The sequence below is a fragment of the Phoca vitulina genome, unplaced genomic scaffold (genome assembly GCF_004348235.1).
Source record: "Phoca vitulina isolate PV1807 unplaced genomic scaffold, GSC_HSeal_1.0 scaffold91, whole genome shotgun sequence".
Lineage (NCBI taxonomy): Eukaryota > Metazoa > Chordata > Mammalia > Carnivora > Phocidae > Phoca > Phoca vitulina.
In genome coordinates, this window is record NW_022589794.1 from 219,683 (window position 1) to 241,351 (window position 21,669).

Below are 21,669 nucleotides of genomic sequence, written 5' to 3' on the forward strand. Positions count from 1 at the left end.
TTTTATTATGTTATATCAATCACCATACATTACATCATTAGTTTTTGATGTAGTGTTCCATGATTCATTGTTTGCATATAACACCCAGTGCTCCATGCAGAACGTGCCCTCTTTAATACCCATCACCAGGCTCACCCATCCTCCCACCCCCCTCCCCTCTAGAACCCTCATTTGTTTTTCAGAGTCCATCGTCTCTCATGGTCGTCTCCCCCTCCGATTTCCCCCCCTTCATTCTTCCCCTCCTGCTATCTTCTTCTTCTTCTTCTCCTTCTTCTTCTCCTTCTCCTTCTCCTTCTCCTTCTCCTTCTTCTTCTTCTTCTTCTTCTTCCTTCTTCTTCTTCTTCTTCTTCTTTTTTTTTTTTAACAAATAATGTATTATTTGTTTCAGAGGTACAGATCTGTGATTCAACAGTCTTGCACAATTCACAGCACTCACCATAGCACATACCCTCCCCAATGTCTATCACCCAGCCTCCCCATCCCTCCCACCCCCCACCACTACAGCAACCCTCAGTTTGTTTCCTGAGATTAAGAATTCCTCATATCAGTGAGGTTATATGATACATGTCTTTCTCTGTTTGACTTATTTTGCTCAGCATAATACCCTCCAGTTCCATCCACGTCGTTGCAGATGGCAAGATCTCATTCCTTTTGATGGCTGCATAATATTCCATTGTATATATATACCACATCTTCTCTATCCATTCATCTGTCGATGGACACCTTTTTTTCCACCAAGAGCATCATTCCAATGTTAGAAGACAAAATGCAGGGCAGAATTCATCAAAAAGGAAGCTACAAACAGTAATTTGTGAATTGGGAGGAAACAAGCCTACTCATTAAAATTCTGCAGTAGGAAAGGCATGGTGGGGTTTCAGGCTAACACTTCCTTCTGAAGCAGGCTTTGGGGCAGACAGGTTTCCTTGCTCTCATTTTCTTTTGTTTCTTACAGAAAGGGCCCATGTGGCATCAAGAGAATTCCCTGTAGGTGATATGCAGGTTCTCTACACATATCTGGGCTTAGGTTGTAAATGCAACTGCCCACTCACCCAGACGGCAAATGTTGTTTGTCACCACTGCTTGTGAGACCCTTGCCCGAAGCACCCCGCGAACACGAGAATGCCCTTTCTTGAGGAGTAGGATGTAAGATGGTCCTTCCCTTCTGTTTATCCACGGGGGCAATTGTTGTAGCTTGACTTGGAGGAGCCCATCTGGATATTGGCGAGGCGGGCTCCCCAGGGGACTGATTCACCAGGAGCGGTCTCCCCTCCTTCACCACTACCAGGAGTCTGCTCATGCTTAGCTCGTAGGAGGAGGCACCCTAATCTCAGGGAAGTAGGCTGAATCTCAGGAGGAATCATGATCGTCTGAGCCCAGTCTCTTTTTCCAGCTAGTCCTTTTCCCAGTTCCCGTTCCAGCTGGGATGGTCTTCTGGCCCATGGATGTAAAGAGAAGTCTTCTATTGTATCTCCAAGACAAGGTCTTCTGAAGACAAAGCCTTTTGCCATCCTTCACATGCCTTGGTCCTTCTGTGTCCTGCTTATGATGATAGTTAAGGACTATGATGCTAACATCTGGGGCACTTATCTTGGAACAATGAGACAAAGCCCACAAGCATGATGGAGACATTAACCCTGTAGGAGCCGACATCCATACACCTTGTGCTTTGAGACAGATAAAGATCTTTCTTTCTTAAGCATCCCTTACACTAATTGCTTGCAGCACAAAGCCTTCCTCATCACTAACACCAAAACTGTGCTTTCTGTCAATGACAGTCGATGCATGCTTTGACTTTTGTCCACGTCCTCCCGAGAGACATACAATTCCTTGCAGTGCAAGAATTAAGAAAGTAGATTCTGGAGCCCAACTCTTTTGCCCCTTGTCAGCTGCAAGTGATTTAACCACCCAGTGCCTTGGGTACACGAGACAGAGCTTAGGTTGGCTGAGCTGCTCAGTTAGGCCCCGGGACCCGGGAAAGCCTCCTGGGGTAGCAAGTGGGGTTGCTGGGATGTCCACAGTGCAGCGGGGTCCCTGGCTGTCCATGGCACGTAGGGCTCTGTTGGCACCAGCAAGGCCTGTATTTGACTTTGTACCAGGGGAACCACAGGAATATGGCCCTCCCTTTTAAGAGCTCACGATCCAAGATGGCATGCTTCCTCACACCAACTTCCCCGCTCACCGAAATGTGGAACATCACAGACGGAGCTGTCTGCCAGTGAGGCTTAGGGTCTTATCTGTGTATTTCAGAAACCGGGTGCAATGTCAACCTCGGGCAATAACTCGAGAAGTAAATATTTATTAAAATTGCTCAATAAATATTTTTGAGTACCTGTCATGTTCCAGGCCCTATTCTAGACCCTGGAAATACTGCAGTAAACAAAAGATCGAAAGTCCTTGCTCTGATGGGGTTTACGTTGTGATGGGGGAGAGGCATTCGCATAAAGTAAACAACTACATATGTCAGGCAGGGATAGAGACTACGGGGAAAAATACAGGGGGATACAGAGATAGAAAAGATAGGGCAGGTCCCATGCTGTAGAGATGTGACATGTGAGCAAAGAGAGACAAGGAGAGCAGCCATGTGGGTATCTGAAGGAAGGGCGTGCAGGAGGATCGAACAGTAAGAACAAGGCTCAGAGGCAGGAGCACCCGGAGCCTGGCAGGGCTGGATTGAGGAGAGTGAGGCTGCCAAATGAGGTCAAGAAGCAGGTGAGTGGGAGATCGTGGGTGAACAGACCATGCAGGGCTTTGAATAAATGAACAAGAGTAGAGAGCATCTAGCAGGTGTCAGAGACAGGATTCGAACCCAGGCAGCAGACCCCAAAACACATGCTTTCAGTGCCCCCCCACACACGCCCAACATCCTGGAAAGCTAGAGAGATCGCAGCCCGTACCCCCTTCTGAAGGTCCTCCTGCTCACCCCCTGGAGAGCCTCTGCTGGGGCTGAGAAGGGGACGTGGACAAGCTTGTGCAGGATTTGGGAAGCACTGTGTCCCACATGGCACCCCCCATAAGAACAAAAAAAAAGATGAATCGCCAGGGTGCCGGAGAGGGGGCAGTCAAGAGAGTGGCCACCGTGTGATGCCGCCCCAGCGTGGGAGGCTTGGCGTTCTGTGTCGTCCGGAGCCGGCTATTAGGAAGGAGCCTTCACCGCGCTGCCGGGGAAGGCGATGCTGTGGAGAGACGCAGGGGCGAGTTAGTAGGTCAGCCTCATCAAATATTGAGGGACCAGCTGCACCGGAGCCTTGCCTCCTGCCCAAGTGCCTCCGTGCCTGGCCAGCGAGTCTCAAGGAGACTCCAGATGCCTGTAAGAAGTTACTTAAGGAGCCATTACACACTTGATGGGTGGGCTCTTTTGCCCTTTCAGGGTTTTATTATTAATGCATTCTTTCTCCCTGGTTCTTGACGGAAGTGTAGTCTAGTTGCCTGTCAAGTTAAAAGCAGTGTGTGTGTGTGATCCCTGGATGATTTTGCCTACCACAGTGGGAAAGCGATGGCATCAGGGACCGTGTTTTCAAGCCAGTAATTTCTGAACGGATCACCAGCCCCTTCACCGAGGGCCAGGATAATCCGCTTGTTCTCACTCTGGAGCCCGCCCACTCGGATCAGACACTCCCTCTGTGGCTTTAACTCCCTGCATGATCCTGAGAAAGTTTCTCTGCTATTCGGTATCTCTCTTTTCTCACCTGTTTAAAAAGGAGCATAGTCATGGAACCTACTCAGCAGAATGGTTAAGAAGTCTTTATTGTGTTTTGAGACTTCAATGTTTTAGAGCAGCTTTAGGTTTACAAAAATACTGAGAGGAAGGCACGTAAATTTCCCATATCCCACCGCCCCCCCGGCCCCACACATGCACAGCCTCCCCCAGGTCCAGCGTCCCCACCAGCTGGGACACTTGTTCAACTGAGGAACCAGCTCTGGCACATCATCGTCCCCCACGGTCCACAGTTTCCCAGGGGGGTGACTCCTGGTGGCGCACATTCTGTGGGTCTGGACAAATGTATCATGACACGTATCCGTCATTATAGCATCATACAAACTATTGTCACTGTCCTAAAACTCCTCCGTGCTCTGTGTACTCGTCTCTCCCTCTTCCTAACTCCCGGCAACCACTGATCTTCCTACTGTCTCCATGGTCGTGCCTTTTCCAGAACGTCAGAGTTGGAATCAGACTGGCTTCTTCCACTTAGTGATGTGCATTTAAGGTTCCTCCGTGTCTTTCTGTGGCTGGATTGCTCATTTCTTCTTAGCGATGAATAATATTCTGCTGTCTGGATACTTCCCAGTTTATCCATCCACCTACTGAAGGACGTCTTGGTCGCTTCCAAGTTTTGGCAATTGTGAATCAAGCTGCTATGAACATCTGTGTGCAGGTTTTTATGCAGACATAAGTTTCAGCTCCTTTGGGGAAATACTAAGGAGGGTGATTGCTGGATCGTGCGGTAAGAGAAATGTTTAGTCTCGTGAGAACCCCCCCAAGCCATCTTGCAGAGCGGCCGTGCTGTTTTGCATTCCGACCAGCGGTGAACGAGCGCGTCCGTTACTCCACGGCCTCGCCAGCCTCTGGCTGGGTCCGCGTTTTGGACTTCGGCCATTCTGATAGGTGGAGGGTGACATCGCATTGTTGTTCCGATTTGCATTTTCCTGGTGACCTATGAAGGGGTTTTTGTTTGTTTGTTTGCCTGTTTGTTGGAAAACACGCTTGCAGACAGCCTGGCTGATACGGGGAATTTTCGTAGCAAGTGTCAGCCGTCTGTTGGTGGGCATTCTCGCAAACACAGCAGAGCACTGAGCGCGTGGCTGGATGCTGCCCCCACGGCCTCCGGGTGTTAAGGCAGCAGAAAGAACGTGGGTTGGCCTTGTGTGGGCGGGCATTCACTCGGAGCCGGTGAGGCCCGCCTCCGTGCTCCTGCGTCCTCGTCCCCGCGGCCCCACAGCGCAGCTCCCCTGGCCTGCAGCACAAACTCCCCCCAATGGTTGATTCCCCCGTAATTAAATCAGCCCCGTGCTAGCATACTCTCTTAAACTGATAAGGTGAGATCGTAACAGTCCTTTACGGCCCGCACATGGGTCACAGCGCAGTACGCAATCTCAGAGCAATAGATCCCCAAAGAGCGTCTTGTGGGGGTGCGCACACGAGTTACTCTGGCCAGTTAGACCACGACGTCTTCCGCGTGCCGGGGCCGCTCAGCTGGCTGGGGGCTTGGCCTCGGGGCGGGGTTTCTCCGTCTGTCACCACAGAGAGCTGGGGGCCAGGTCATCCTTTGTTGTGGGGGACTGTCCTGTGCGTGGTAGGATGCTTAGCACCTTCCCGGCCTCCACCCCCTAGACGTCAGCCGCATCAGCTCCTCCTGGTGACGGCCAGAAACATCCGCAGACTTGGCCACCTCTCCCCTGGTTGAGACCCTCTGCCCAGGAGCCTCGCTCCGAGTGATGCTGGGGGCGCACACAGTTTCTAGCAGGGTGCGGCTGGGACCCCTTCGTGCTACACAGCATGAGAGACCTTTGCCTGTAGGGCTGTAAGGATGGATTCCCCGTCTCAGGGAGACTTGCCCTACACTGCTGGGACGCTGCAGGGCTTCTCATTTCGAACTTGATGCGTCCGCCCTTTCCAGAATTACACCTCAAAGTCATGACAAACTGGTGGCCCTCCGACATTTTAACAGGACTGTCTCGTTTTGCCCCACTCTGGGGAGCACTGATTTATGACCGCGCTACTCCTCCCAGAAATCCTTACGTAGGATAGTTTAGTGTATGCTGACCCCATCTGGGCTTGGCACATGATACGATCGGAAACACAAGATCCATCTGCAACCACCTTTCCATTTCCAACAACCAACTGAAAGGAGATACGGGACTGGAGGGACCGATCAGCTGGCCATGTGAAGACGCAACCAGATAAGCCCGCACATGGACCTAATAGGACAAATGACTTAGTATTAAAAAAAAAAAAATCAACCGCCTTAGTGATCAGGGAAAGTGATACTGTTAGCAGAATAAAAGAGACTTAAGACTATAACAGCCGAATGCCATGTGTTGGCCTTGTGTGGATTCTGATGGGAACAAACCAATTACATTGAGTAATATCTTTGAGATAATTAGGGAAATTTTTACATTAGGGACTTAATTAATTTTGTTAGACGTGATAATAGGGATGTGATCATGCTTTAAAAAATCTTGAGGTATTCACAAGTGAAACAGCGTGGTATCTGGGTTTTGGTTTGAAATATTTCAGCATGAAATTGTTGGGGGGATAGACAGAGCAAGTTTAGCTACATGTGGACAGTGGCCGAAAGTGACCAATGGGTCCGTGTTATATTGTCGGTATTCTCTTGAAATTGTCACTGCTAAACAGTTGAGTCAATGCCAATTTTTCTAACGGTAGAGCGAGGGCTATATGGCCACCTACCAAAGAAAGTTCATGCACCAAATTCTACTTTCTTTAGCCTGAGAGACATGTGTCATGATATTTCCTTCTGTTTGGGTTCTGGTGAATTATTTTAATCCGTAACGTTTCACTAAACTTACTTAAGAGATAGCCCTACGTGTGTTACTAAAATGCCAAGAAAGAGCATATGATCTGTGGCAATGCAGATTCTATGGTGACTCAAAGCAGGCCAGCTCCAAGAAAGAGGGGAGACCTGATGAGATCTGCCATCATTGAGGGATGGGTAGAAGTTCTTTGTCATCGTGGGCAATGGAGTGAACATCACCACCACGTAGGAGGGAGTAACAGAGAACCGATGGGCCACAGACAGAAGACATCCTAGCATCCCCATCGGGTGCCAGCAATAGACAAAAGGCACCCTGCAAGGTTAATGGAAAATCATTTGCAGTTGAAGGGACTGTTCATAGAGGTGCAGGCAGGTTGAGGCATGTGGGGACCAGCTTTGCACCCCCAGGCCTGAAGGGGTGGGGAAAGCACCGTTGCTGGAACCCTATGGGAGCTGGAGCCTTGGAGGTGGGGCTGTCCCGACGCAGGGATGCACCTGCTGCCCACATCACGATGCCGAACGGAGACCCGTAGATGCCCCACCCATCCCTCCCCTGCCCCGCAATCTGGTATCGTGTTCCCGTTGGCCAGATTCCCCTGGAGCAAGCGTAGAAGGTCCCCTGAGTCAGCCACCTGGGGCACAGAGTAGAGTGCAGGGCAGGAATGGACCTGCGGGTGTGCACATGGAGAATCCATAGCACACGTGTCAGAGGCTTGCCCTGCCCGGAGTGGTTCGATGAGCATAAGGCCCTTGTTGGTATGCAAGACTCTGGGAACATTTACCATGTAAATCATCCCGTGTAGCTCCGGTCTTCATCACTTAGGGGCAGGGAGTCCTACACACGGACAGGGAGCTGGATTCAGCAGTTACACACACATGCATGCCCATGCACACACATAGGCACACATGCATGCACACGTAGGTGCACACACGTGCACACACGTGCATGGACATGCACACAGGCACCTACATGCGCATGCACACAGACACGTGTGCACACACAGGCAGGTGCACACACGTGCACACACGTGCATGGACACACAGGCACCTACATGCACATGCACACAGACACGCGTGCACGCACAGGCAGGTGCACACACGTGCACACACGTGCACGGACACGCACACAGGCACCTACATGCACATGCACACAGACACGCATGCACACACAGGCACAAACCCACAAGTTCTCTTAGGAAGTTGCAGCGGTGACACTGGAACCTTTTCCGCCTCCTTGGAAACAGTCTGTGCCTCATTTCCCGGGGATCTCCACTCCCGTAGGCAGGCAGAGGCCTGCCCTGATGGGGAATCTAGGAATGACTCAAGAGGACACGCCGGTGGACAGGAAGCAGGCTGGAAAAGGCCGCTGTCCCCTAGACCTCTGCTGCCCCAGGTCAGGGAGTCCCTGGGGGAGTGGGGTGATGGTGTCCACTGGGGTCCCGGTGGGAGATGGGCAGACAGAAATCGGCTCACACTAATCGCAGCAAAATGCAGAAAAAGCATTTTCAATACTTTCATGACACAGGACCCTTTGGATTCCCCTTCTGTCCATGTCCTGAAAGACTGTGTGTTAAAGCTGCGTGTATGAAGGAAGACCCTGCACTTTTATGTTATATGGATGTTGGTGCTTCCCTGAGTGTGAGGCGCGCACTAGCAGCTCAGGATGTTGCTTTAGGAGATTTATGATCAGGCTGTTTAAAAATGTTACTGTCATGTATTTATTTCAAGGTGCATTTGAAAAAAAGTTCTTTTTTTTCATTTGTGGTCGTTACATATAGTTCTTTTTGAAATAACTTCACTAAAGCAAAAAAAAGAGAGAAGTAGCTCGTTTATAGAAAAATATTAATGATATCGCAGGGAGCGTACAAATATGTCAACAATTTGAGGGTAGGACTTGGGGGAACGCAGGGGGAGATGTCGCTCACACCTAACCGGCAGGCAGCGAGCAGCAGCCCGCGAGACCCGGGGTAGCCGTGCGGACCTGACGACGTTGTAAGAACAGTGCGGACGTCACTTTAGTTATATAGAGACCCAGATCCCAGACTCGTGTTTGCTTTCCCCGAAGTGTTTTCAATACTGAAAACCCCAGCGCCTTTTCTCCACGCTGCTAGCTTCACGGGCCGTGCCGTGTTCCCGGGGGGAGTGGATGCGGACGTAAGCGTAAGAGCGTTAGTCCAGCCGAGGGGCAGACGGTCGGTGTGTTACATCTTCATACGCAGCAACCACCACGTGCCCAGTGCCGTCGCCTGTGTTGTCCGCTGCCGAAGCCGTCACGAGTGTGTGTCAAGGGCCGTGCCACGGCGGTGTCCAGCCCGGTGGGTAGAGAGGACAGAAAGCACAGCTACGTGCAGGGGGACGGGCGGGGATGTCATCATGGCATCTCCTTGGAGGGGCCAGGCCCAGGCAGGGCTGTGTCAGGGACTGCTTGCTTCTTAGCTTAGTCCCAGCCAGCCCCCTGGAAAGATGCATCGGAGACCATGAGGTCGGATAGGACGTTTGGAGACGGTCATTTATCACAACGAGATTTCTCTGACCTCCTCTCTATCCGTTCGGTCTTTGGTGAGCCCCTTTTATCTGCATTACCCGGAGGCGCTCTGGGTTGGGCCCCTGGTCCTTACGCCCCCCTCGCTGCATTATTCATGTTGCCAGCTCTTGGGTGAGCATGCCGCTGATGACCGCTCCCGGGGCCGGCTGTAAAAAGACGTCGGCAGCGTCCACTCTGTGGCAGAGAGTGGCGAGCCCCCCAAGTCTGCCTCTTTGTTGAAGGTCTCTGCAGAGAGAATGAAGGAAATAATCCATCAGTGGAGCATCTAGAAGATACACTGGCTCCTGGGTAGGAGTTGGGTCACTTGGTCCATGCCTCGGGATGCACATGGTCCGCCCTGTGCCAAGAAGGGTCAGATAAATCACTGGGGCTCAGCCAAGGACTGTTTGACACCACGCCCCCCCCCCCCCAAGGACATTTGGCAACGTCTGGAGACATGTCTGGTCGTCACAACTCGGGAAGGGCGCTGCTGCAATCCCCGGAGTAGAAGCAGCTAGACCTCCCACAATGCACAGCACAGCTCCCCTGCAGCCAAGCAGTGTCTGTCCCCAGATATCAGTAGAGCCTGAGTCGAGAAACCCTGATGTCAGCGAGTAAAGGAAACCAGGAGGACACGCTAATGAACAGCATGGCGAGCATGCTGAATCTACACGGAGCGGTCACGCTCACCCGCACTTCCTGTTTCCACGGGGGACGCTGCCCCGCCTCCTACCCCCTGGTTTCTGTTCTCATGTTTTCTGCCCCAGCCTTCCTGGGTTCATCGTTGTTCCTGCAACACTGGGCTGTTTTCCAGGATGTGCAGCGGATCACTACAAATCTGGCAACTTAAAAGAGCCACCATTTATTAGCTCAAGGTGCTGTGGGTCAAGATTCTCTATGAACCGGATTCTGGGCTGGGGTCTCCCAAGGCTGAAATCAGGTGTCAGCAGGGCTGGGTTCTTGTCTGGAGGCTCTGGGGGTGACTCTTCCTCCAAGATCCCTTAGGCTGTTGGCTGAATTCACTTCCGGTGGTGGCAGGACTTGGGGGGGACCCCTGTGTCCCCGCTGATTGTCGGGGGGCTCACGTTCAGGTCCTAATGGCCGCCCCTCATTTCCGGGTTCATGGCCACTCCATTCTCAAAGACAACGACAGCAGGCGACCCCTTGTCACACGCGGACCGTCCAGTAGCCCCTCGCACCACCAGCCAGAGAACAGTCCGCTGACACGGGGCTGCAGCGAGGAGGTCAGGCCCACCCGCATGCTCCCTAGCGTGAGGCCAGCTGATCTGGGTCTTTAATTCCCCTCCGCGAGGCTCTGGGAGCAGTCCCTGGCTTCGTTTTCGTGGGATCAGGGATGGGGATTGTGGGTGGCATCTTCTGAACCCAGCCTTGGGCATGTGGGACCATGTGCCACACTCACTAAGTGTTTGCTAAGTGACTCAACATTACAGTGGTGTAAAAAGCAGAAATCCAGAATTTTATATGGGAGCTTTTAAATTCATTTTATTTCTAAGTCATCTCTACACCCAACATGGGGCTCGAACCTACAACCCCGAGATCGAGAGTCACCTGTTCTATCGACCGAGCCAGCCAGGTGCCCCTCCTTGGATTTTATTTTCATGTTGTCAACTGTATCCGTTTGCTAGGGCTTCCATAACCAAGTACCAGGTGGTGGCTTAAAGGACAGGTGGGTCCTCTCACGGTTTTTGAGGTCAGAAATCCAGAATCAAGGTCCTGTCTGAGGGCTCTGAGGGAGAGCCTGGCCTGGACCTCTCTCCAGGGTGTGCGGACGGCTGGCTTCATCCTTCCATGGTGTTCTCCCTGTATGGAATCTGTCTACAAACCACCCCTTCTCGGGGCACGTGAGGGCACCAGTCCTTGCCTAGGGCCACCCCGTAGCCGCCCGTGAGCTGGACTGCGTCTGTGTGCATGTGAGGTCACATTCTGAAGTCCTGGGGGTGGGGGTTCAGCATATGGATTTGGACGGAAGTACACGTCCAGCCCGTAATAGCAACTAATTATACGTTTTCCTTTATTACATACTCTGCGGATCAGATTCAGCCGACTCAGCCTTACAGGGCCAGAGACCAGGTGGTACCCAGCCCCCCCCCCACCCCCCAAGCCCCCTCCTCAAGCCGCACAGATGCTCATTCCTGCAGCAGCCATACCAGTGGATTCTAGAAGCTCAGTGGCCGTGAGGAGCCTCTAGAGAGAGCATTTTACATGGAGACTCTAGCCCACCCTGAGAAAGTGGCATCGGGGGACAGAAATTGGGCTTTCTGTGTTCCGAGTTTGTACTCAACATTGGTTTTCTTTAAGGGACCCTTCATCATCCCTGTATTACACCCGAGTCAGGCATCTTTTGAAAAGAGGGAGGGGCACATTTGGGTTTGAACACTGAGAAGCTGCACAGGATCATCAAGTGTAAAGGTGGCTCGGGGACAGCACGGGGAGCACCCCCGGGACAGGCCCACGCCCGAGTCCCGCGCCGACACCGCTCAGCACCCTGCACCGTTCCTGCCGGGGGCGCTGGTACCAGCACTAGCCTGGTGATGCGGTGCTGTCTCTGAGCATCCAAAGTCACCTCCCGACCCCAGCAACAGTGGACCCACAAGTTGGGGAGCACTGAACTAAACCATCCCCTAGACGGAGGATGAAAAAAAGCAGAGGTCCGGGAGTGACTCCGCAAGGTCACAGAGCTCGTCACCAGCAGAGCTGGACCCGAAGCTGGCTTTCCTGCACCCACCCCCCTGCCTTCCCCTCGCCCCTGGGATGCTGAGCAGAGGTGGCCTCTCCCACTCCAGCGGGTGCCCAGCTCCTTCCCGGGAAGCCACGCATCCTCACGGAGCATCCCTCATCCCACCACCTTTCCCCACGGGCTCTCGTAGCAACACTGCAACTCCGGGGACCCAAATTCCTGCACCGGCCACTTCCTTGAAGGACTCATGCAGAAGACGCCTCATTACCAAAATCAGCCTTCTAGACCCTGTGTCTTCCTCCCATCTCGGGCTCACGCCGATGAAGCCAGCAGCCGCGCCGGTCAGCAAAAATCCTCCGATTTCTGGGGAGGGTATGTGCTCTGGTAAGCGCTGTGAATTGTGCAAGACTGTTGAATCTCAGATCTGTACCTCTGAAACAAATAATGCAATATATGTTAAGAAAGAAAAAAAGAAGAAGAAGAATGTAGCAGGAGGGGAAGAATGAAGGGGGGGAAATCGGAGGGGGAGAAGAACCAGGAGAGACGATGGACTCTGAAAAACAAACTGAGGGTTCTAGAGGGGAGGGGGGTGGGAGGATGGGTTAGCCTGGTGATGGGTATTGAGGAGGGCACGTTCTGCATGGAGCACTGGGTGTTATGCACAAACAATGAATCATGGAACACTACATCTAAAACTAATGATGTAATGTATGGGGATTAACATAACAATAAAAAAAAAAAGAAAAAAAAATCCTCCGATTTGTGCAAACTGTTAATTGGAAAGAACAATTTGTAGCTTTGGCGAAACCTGGAGTCTTGAGCAAAATCCAAATGCAGCAAAACGGGGTTTCAAGCAAAGTCACATTTCATGAGGCATTTCTTACGGGCCGTAACGGTAGCCGGTGTCCCCAGTAAGCGACCAAAGGGGCGACGATTTCCCGCTCTCAGGACAAGTGGGGGCTGGGCGCGCTAATGCGTCCATGATGTCTGTCCCTCAGGCGTGCCCTGGTCTCCTTGCAGCCAAGGTGACAAGTGAGTTCCGCACGTCATTTGAATGCAAGACTTGGGAGAAGGTTCTAAAGGAGAGGTGCCTGTTGCTGTTGATGTGCTCTTGCAGCTCTGGGGGGTTGACGCGGACTGGGATGCCCTGACGTTGAAAGTGCGGGTGTGGCTTGTCGACCCTTGCCTCCTCGCATTCCCTCGCAGTGACCGATGGCGGGCAGGCTGGCGGGGCTGTGTTCTTCTAGCTTTCCAGCCATTCACGAGGATTTATGTCCTCCGCTCCGGGAGGTGAGCGGGGCAGCGGTGTGTGTGCCCGTGTGTCCATGTCATTTTCTAAGCTATAGCTCTGCATATAACCAAATAGCTCCGCAGAGTTTGTTGGCAAACACGGGACAAGACGGGGTGCCGGGGCGTGATGGTAGCTACTCAGATCGACATGGGAGATAGCACTTCTAGAACTACACACCACAAAAGGCAGGTGCCTGGGACCCTGGGTGAGATCTCAGTAAGGTCTGTGCCTGAGTTCAGTCGGACGTGATCCCTGGGGGAGCTGGGGGAGCTGAGCTCACGAGAACTCTGCGGTGGGTGGGTTGGCTTTGCAAATTCCTCTTAATCTCAAACGATCTATTTCAGAAATGAAATTTTATGAGCAGATCCATTACAGAGGGGGACTTGGGGCCTGAAGCCACACAGCGACAAAGCGCCAAAACCAGAGTGTAAGCCTGGGCGGGGGCTCCCCCCCCGGGCGCTATCGACCCCCCGACTGGCGAGTCTGTGTTGCGGGGGCCGTGCTGGGCACGGCAGGATGTGTAGCTGCATCCTTGGCTCCTGCCCACCAGACAGCACTCCCCCACCCGGTTGTGACAACCAGACGTGTGGACACTACGCCCCCCCCCCGAATGGGAACGACTGGCCGAGGCAGGCTGATGCTCCCCCTGAACGCTTCGCGGGGCTGCTTCTCAGTTTCGGGGTGTCCAGGGACCTTTCCCCTCCGGTGCCCTTCACCCATCTCTGCACGGGCCACGAAAACGTGGACAATTGCACAAGGAGTGGCGGGCTGCGGCGTGGTGGAGCGTGGGCCTCTGCAAAGGCCAGGTCTTTAATCCTGTGGCTCTCTCTCGCCTGTCTTCATGCCCGCAGAGCCAAGGTGAAGAAGGGGGTGAACATCCTGGGCGCCCAGACCCGCGAGCCCCGGCAGTGGGACGTGAAGCAGGAGATGGGAAACGGCGGCAAGCACGCCAGCGCCACCGTGCTCTGTCAGCGCCTGGGGTCCGGCGCGCGCAACAGGTAAGCCCCAGCGGCGCGGGCTCCGGGGGCCGGCTCACCGCCCGGAAGGCTCGCCTTCCGCTCGCATTTAACCGCTGCTTAGCAGAGCGGTTAACCCCTCAGCCTGGGGATCTGGAGGCACTTTCATCACGGGCAGGACCCTCTGGCAGCTCCAGGCGGGGCAGGTGTGGCCCTGGTTCTGAGTCTGTTTTGGGGCTTTGAAGCCGAGCCTGGTTAGCATGGTCGGCTGTGCCTCTGGGCCTCGGGCATGCTCTCCGCCAGGGCTCAGGTCCCTGGTCACCTCCCCTTGCCCTCCCTGGATTATCGGAAGCTGCTCTCTTCCAAGTGCTCATTCTTCGCACAAAGGGTGTGATGTTGTGCTTTATGATAAGAAATATGTATTTGGGCTTCATCCCTGATCCTGGCACAGAGCTCCTGAAACCCTGAGAATTTCCTAAGTGAAGAGAGCAACAAAGGTGACTTTTCTTATATTAATGAGGTGACTTTTGGGAAGCACCTGGGTCACCCGAACCCCACCCCCAGCATCTCCCTGGAGGGCAGAGGGGCTGGAGGTTGACTTCAGTTACCATTGGCCAAGGATGTAATCAGTCTTAACTCTGTCATGAGACCTCCAGGAAAACCTCAAAGATTGGGTCTCTGAGAGCTTGCAGGTGGGTGAGCCCGTGGAGATTTGGGGTGAGCGGCGCCCAGAGAGGACATGAAGCCCCACGCCCTTCCCCACACCCCGCCCTGTGCGTCTCCTCCATCTGGATGCTCTTGAGTTACATCCTTTAACCTAGTAAGTGAAGCTTTCTCAGAGTCCTGCGAGCTGCTCTCACAGATTAATCAAACCCAAGGAAGGGGGGCTTTGGAACCTCGGGTTTATAGCTGGTGGGTCAGAAGCCCAGGTGACAGCCTGCCTGATACCTGCGGGGGGATGGGCAGTCCTGTGGGACTGAGCCCCTCACCTGGGGGATCCAATGCCATCTCTGGGTGGATGGGGTCAGGATCGCGTTGAACTGGACGACACCGGCTGGTGTGGGAGCGCTGCTTGGTGGTGCGGGGAAAATGCACACGTCGGAGTTGGTGTCCAAACGTGAAGGATTAGACCCCAACTTGAGTGAGGAGGGATTTAAACTTGAGTGAGGAGGGGTGACCATCAGTGGAAATAGTATGTAAGGACATGCTATGTGAGATTCTATACAGACACCTGGGTTATTATTTAAAATAATTGTTTTCTGCGTATTAAAACAACACATACTTACTTTAGAGTATTTGTAAAGCACAGTTATACTAGGGGAAAAATGTCAAATAATGCATCAATATTCTGCCAGCCAAGGATAACCCACTGTTAACATGTTGGTTCATTCCCTTCCAGTGTTTTATACACACAGTAAATGTGTAGTCGGTGTATTTATGTTACAAACCTGGTATCGTAATCTATACACAGATTTTAAGATGCTTTCACTTCTATTGAACACATTTTCTCCTGACATTAACTTGTCCTCAGAAACAGTTTAATGGTTTCATGGTATTCCATCATATAGATTTAACGCTGCGTAAATAACCCTACCCATGTCCTCGGACGTTGCAGTTGTTCTTAACTTTTATTACTATAAACGTTGCAGCAGTAAACCACCTTTCATGTAAAGCTTTATCCACTTCTCTTTTCGCTTAAGGTGGTTTCTTTAGAATCAAAAAATTTGATCATTTTTAGGTCTCTTGATACATTCTGTTTTGTGTATTTTCTTGAAGGGAGTAACACTAAAGGAAAACGTATCCCATCATCGGACACATTTTCTTAAGTGAATACTGCAAGGCTGCCAAGAAAAATTTCTGCAAATTCTCCACTTTGTTTAGAAACACCCGGTTCTTTGATCGTAAACCCTCTCTCCGCCGTGCTTCCTTTAATGGGTAGCCAGCGAAAACATCTGGTGTCCCGAGCAGCTTCCTGGTTCAAACACCAGCCTTTCCCCAGATCAACCCCAAGAAGGACTGTTAGTATATCACATGGGGTGAGGGTTGTGTGTCCAGATGTTTCGATTTGTGAAAAAGGGACTAGAAAAAAACGCATGCCAGGGTCCCCTTGTATTAGCAGGAAATCAGAGGCAAAATTAAATCTCTTGAATCAAATACACATAATGTCTAACTAACCCATAAGATTGGTGTTGATTAGGCAAATAAAAGCAAAGGTGTTCATTAAGTGAAGTTACACATGTAAGTCATTCTTCATGACCCAGTTGGGAGCAATCTCGATGTGAGGGAGGGGAGCCCTGCGGGAGCACATTCTCAAGAGTCCCAGAGGCGACCCTGTTTGCGCTGAGTCTCTGGGAAGTCTGCTGTGGGCCAAGGTGTGTTTGCTGAGAGGGTGAGCTTCTGTTTTTTTTATTGGGAAGTCTGTTTACCAGCACAGCACTGATGGGGGTCCCATGCTTACTGCCTTCCTCACTGCGCTCCGTGGGAAGCCTTGGTTGGTTCCCCTGTGGGTGGTGCTGTGCACGGATGTCCACCCAACAGAGTCAGATCCAGACCACCCCCCGTCAAGGAACCTAAAAGCTGTGGAGACCTGGGACCAGAAGGACCCCAACTCCAAAAGGGTGCTCGTTGACATGGAAGGTGCAAGTCCCATGGGAGGGGAGGAGGGCTTCCTTCCCTCTGCCCATAAAGCGAAGGCCAAGCGCACTTGTTATCTACTGCCCTGTGACAAATTACCCTCAAGCTTACAAGTTCAGAACACCACACGTTCATTATCTCATGGTTTCCATGGGTCAGGGGTTCGGGTACATCCTAACTGGGGCCCCCTCCCCAGGGTCTGTCGCTAAGGGGCAGTCGGCGTCTCCTCCACCAGGAACTGTGGTCTCACCTGAAGGCTCAGCAGAGCCGATCCACTCCCAGGCTCACGTGGTCGTGGGAAGGATTCGGGTCCTCGAGGGCTGTAGGACCAGGGGCCTTGGTTTCTGGTTCCTTGCTGGGGGTCGTCCTCCATCGGGTCCAGCCTGTGAGAAGGTCCTGGGAGAAAGGGAATGCCAGCAAATGGGAGTCGGAGTATTTTATAACCTAATCTCGCAAGTGGCGTCCGCACACTCTTCCTGTATTCTGTTCATTAGCAGCAAGTCTGGGCCGTCCTCAGGGGAGGGGAGTACACAGAGGGGTGGGTGCCAGGAGGTGGGGCTCCCCGGGAGTGTCAGGCTGACAGCTCTTCTGGGCCATGGAGGGCTTTCTGCAGTAGAATCTGCAGGAACAGAGAATGACAGGCTTGCAGGCACGGACAGAGGCCCCGCACTCTCTGGAATCAGGAGACCTCCCGGAGAGAAGAGTGGCAGGTGTGGCCCGGCTGCAGGCGACATAGAAAGGACTTGCAGAGATTCTGCCTGGAACGCAGCCGGGCCCCGAAACGGAGGGACGTAGATCCCAGGCCAGTGGCTTAAGCCGGCCCTTCCTTAGCTGTGTATCACCCATCCTCCTCTTCAGACCGACTTGCCTTCTTCATTTAACTCAAGCCAGTTGATTCAGAGGGAAGTTTAGGTTCCTGCCCAGATTAGCGCGACTAGTTAGCTGCACTAAAAAGTGATGATCCTGGCTCATTCGGTCAGAAGAGCCGTTTATCCAAGGGATGTTGTGGGGGATGCTGCGGAATCAGCTTGGAAAATGGAAGACCCCACGTGAATCTCAGCGTCAGCCGGCGCCCGCCCAAAGTCACGCCTCCTCATGGACGTTCAGACCACTGCTCCCTTCTACTTTAAATTGCTCTGGGTTTTTTAAATTCATCTTTATTTTTAGTGAGAATATCCTTGAAAGTCTACGGTTAAGGTACTTCTGCTGGTTCCTAACGTGCATTACAATAAGTATAAAACTAAGATTTATTTTAAATGATAATCCTTGTGAATAGAATAGGGGCATAATTGGTGCATATTCCTGTCATAATGGGAATACAGGCAGTGAATCGCCGGTGTGCTGCGTGCTGCCCATCCGAGTTCCCCCTTCCAGCCCCGTCAGCTTCTGCGCACCTGCATGGGCTGGTGGTCAGCTGGGGCGTCTCTAACGAAATACCACAGATGGGGGCTTAAAGAACGGACATTTATTCTCTCCTAGTTCTGGGGGCTGGAAATCCCAGATCGAGGTGCTTTCAGTGCTGGCTTTGGGGGAGACCTCTCTTTCTGGCTTTCCTGCTGTGTCCACACATAGCCTTTCCTCTGTGTGCCCTTGGGGGGTGGTGGGTGAGGGAGAGAGAGAGAGAGAGAACGGGAGATAGAGAGAGAGCGCTCTGGTGTCTCTTCTTATAAGGACCCCGGTCCTATCAGATTCGGACCCCACCCTTCTGACCTCAGTTAACCTTAATTATCTCCCTAACGGCCCCATCTCCGAGGACAGTCACTGCGGAGTTTGGGCTTCCGGAGATGAATTCCAGAGCGGGGCGGGGGGGGGGGGGGGGGAGGCGGGACACAGCCAGTCCCCAGCAGCAGGCTTTGCTCTGACACCCTGCACCTGCGTCCTTCAGAGCACCGCCCTGGGCCCCTGGGCACTTTGCCCACTCTTGAGACTGTTGGGAAAGCCAGAGTTTTCCTCTTCGGCGGTCAGTCCTTGCACATGACGGATGGATGTGCAGGAGAAAAACCCACCTCCCTCTACTCGGGCGCAGACAACCACCAGTGGTGATGGACGCTGCAGAGCCCCCCAGGGACGCGGGAGGCTGGCACTTTTTCTGACCACACACCTTCCCTTGCATGAACGGCTTCCCTCTTCCCCACCCCTTACCTGTAGTACTCACTTACACATGGATCCATGTCTCAGGGTCTGCTTCCAAAAAACCCAATGTGGGATTCTCAGAAACATGAGGGTCCCTGCTTCTTTCCCTGGTGGAATGGCCTCTTACGTGTACAACTGGGGGGAAGAATTTGTTAGGAAGGCTGCCCACCAAGGCCTTCCTGTCAATGGAACCCTTTCTCCCCAGAGCCCGGAACCTCTGGGCTCGGGGTCCTCCCGCCATCCGTCCGTAAACCCTCGGATCTGGGAGGAGAGTTGGCAATTGTCCACACCCACACCTAATTGTGTTGCATTTCGTTTCTAGCCCCGAGATTAATATTTTAGCAGTCTGAGCATCTCCGCAATCATGCAAACTCAGTTAACAACCTCCTAGATCATAGCTCATACTCACAGGGTGTGAGGCCAACGGAGCACTTACCGTTCTGTCCAGATCCCCCCACACCGGGGCCGTGAGTCTGAGTGAACCGAGCAGGAAGCAAATGTCTCTGTGTCCGCAGGAAGAGGATGAAGGATGTGGCCGGCCGGCTGCCACACAGGGGTGCACTCTGCCATGCTCTTGGTGAATGTTCCAGAGGGAGCATCTCCTGCTTGGCCTTTCATCTCCTTCCCCATTCTGAATTTTTCTTCAAACCTGGGTAGCAGGGCTGGTGTGAGCAGCTGGGGCTCGACCAAGCAAGACCCTCATAAAGCCTGGGGGGTGACCCCGACCTGGAGGGAGGTGCGGCTGACCGTGACTGCCCTCGACCCCAGCGCCACACTTTTATCTGACACACAATTCTACCTGGCGCTTTCCGCGAGCCTTCCTCTCTGCAGCTCAGGCTGATGCCAGAGATTCCGTGTGTCTGAACTGCAGGGAGCTCCACGGTGGAGCTCTGTGGCCGCGATGGAGGCTGGCTCCCCGGGGCGGGGGGGGTCCCCCGGTTCCACCTAAACGACTCTCCACTGAGCCTCACACCCCGTGCTTGTGTTTACTGCACACATTCACTCAAATCGGTTCACTTGGGCATTTAAAAATTTTCCTGTTGGGCTTTGTTATTAAAATATTGCTGTTATAATCTCTTCCGGGAAACATAGTATCTTAAAAATAAAAATGTAAATAGCAGTAATACTCTATCCTTCATCATGCTTGAGAGTATGAAAACTATACTCAGTATACTTCATAGTGCCCGGCATTTTACAGAATGCTTTGTATACACCATTTCAGTAAATCTTTTTCATGGTTTCTCGAACAGAGTCAGCACACCACTGGGCAGGGGAAAAAAAAGAAATGAAGGCAGAGGGAGGAAGCATCCCACTGAATATTTGTGCAAATGAGAAAAAGAAGTTTTCTTTTAAAATAACTTTCATGTCTATAAATAAGTGGAAAACGCTCAGGTCTACTGCGTGAGTTAAAGGTGATCGTGAACAGCTACTATTCTAACATACGAACCCTGTTGCTCGTATCAGCGACATCCCTGCACCTGCTCCGGGGCTGGAAAGGGAGAGTAAACGTTCTGCAGGCCTTCAAGATGCATTAGCTCCAAACTGAGACTTTATGTTGCTTCCTTGTCTTTTTATTAGCCTTATTTTCTTCCATGCCCATATGTCACTTTTAGCCTCAAAAAAACATATTCAAAAACACATTTTGTAAACCCATATTCCACACCTTATGTTCGCTGTAACTGTTATTGTGCATGTAAGTATTTTTATTCAGTTGGGACCAGACTGTGACATGTCTCCGTTTGTGAAGTGACATGGCCAAAGCCTGCCCCAAACTTGGTTATTTACATGGCTGGCTAACAAGTTACTAAGTAAAGTAATTACTAAGTTTCCTGCTGCAGGGCATCGTGGTTGCTAGCTTTTCATAGAAATAAATCGGCAGTGCACATCTCAATACCTCTATGGCCCCTCCCTGGGCCCCCCACTTCCTGGGAGACGGCAGGGTCCCCTAGAGACTTGTAAACTCAGGCCACAGATTTGGGCGCTCAGCCCAGCAGCTGCAGGCTGAGAGGCTGGCCATGTGGCGTCAGGGACGTGTGCAGGGGCTGCCGGCCAGGTGAAGGGAGGGGGTGGGCCCTGCGTGCACGGAGAGCAGGTCAGAGTGCACCTGCCTACAAGGAGTGCCCCCTCCTCCCTCTGGAGCCTCCCTGGGGGGAATGCAGGCCCCGCGTTGCCCAATCTCCAGACTTCTCTAGAAAAGCTGAAAATCCAGACTGTCGTGTGAAATCTCCCAGTTTGTAAACATTTGCTCAGATTTGTGAAAATCACTGTGCAGATCCCAGAAAAGGAGTATCGTTGAGGAACGTGGCTCACCGGCGAGTGAGTCCTGCACAGTAGTGGCCCGTCCGAGCCCATCACGCACTCCGCTTTGGAGGGAATCACACCTGCGTGCGCTAGGGGCTTGGTTGTCTGTATCCTCAAGGGGTAAAGTCTAGCAAAAGAGCCGTCCCGACCTAGACGGTCTGCCTCTTTTAGAGGGACTTTGAAGTGAGGCCAGCCCTTTGTGAGATTGCACTTCCCCCATTTTCCGCACGGGATCCCTCCTGAAGATAAAGGTGCACAGACTCCCCTGTGTTTCCAGCAGACGTTGTTAACACACATCCGTCCTCTGGTTCCTTATTCTTGTTCGCCCCCGGCTGTCTTTAGGGGCAGCCCTCCAGGGCACCTGCCTGGGGCCTGGTGTCCCTCATCCCTCTTCTTATCGCCCACCTTCTGTTTGGCGGGGCAGCAGGTCAGCCGGCGTTCTCCAGCTGGTCTACACTGGAGACATTCCGGGTCCGTGCATTTCCCTGGACCACCAGCTGACGCCCCCCCCCTCCCCTCCCCCAAGCCCATCAGGCTTCAGCTCGGCTGCAGGGGAGACAAGTCAATCAGGCAGGTAATAAAAGGGCGGAAGCTTTTAAAAAAGCAAAAATCCCAGAGAACGGTGACTAAAATGCCCA

General features: G+C 52.5%; 1 protein-coding gene across 4 annotated transcripts in view; it reads left to right on the top strand.

Annotated features, from left to right (window-relative positions):
• The window catches only part of TMEM132C (transmembrane protein 132C), a 308,550-nt gene that overhangs the window by 182,534 nt on the left and 104,347 nt on the right, over positions 1-21,669 (top strand). For 3 of the 4 annotated variants that reach the window (XM_032396388.1, XM_032396387.1, XM_032396389.1), the window contains one exon: positions 13,859-14,005. In XM_032396388.1, the coding sequence (XP_032252279.1) occupies positions 13,859-14,005 (147 nt within the window). Of the gene's footprint in view, positions 1-12,023; positions 12,101-13,858; positions 14,006-21,669 lie in introns of those variants that run through there. The other variant, XM_032396390.1, reaches the window with a different exon arrangement.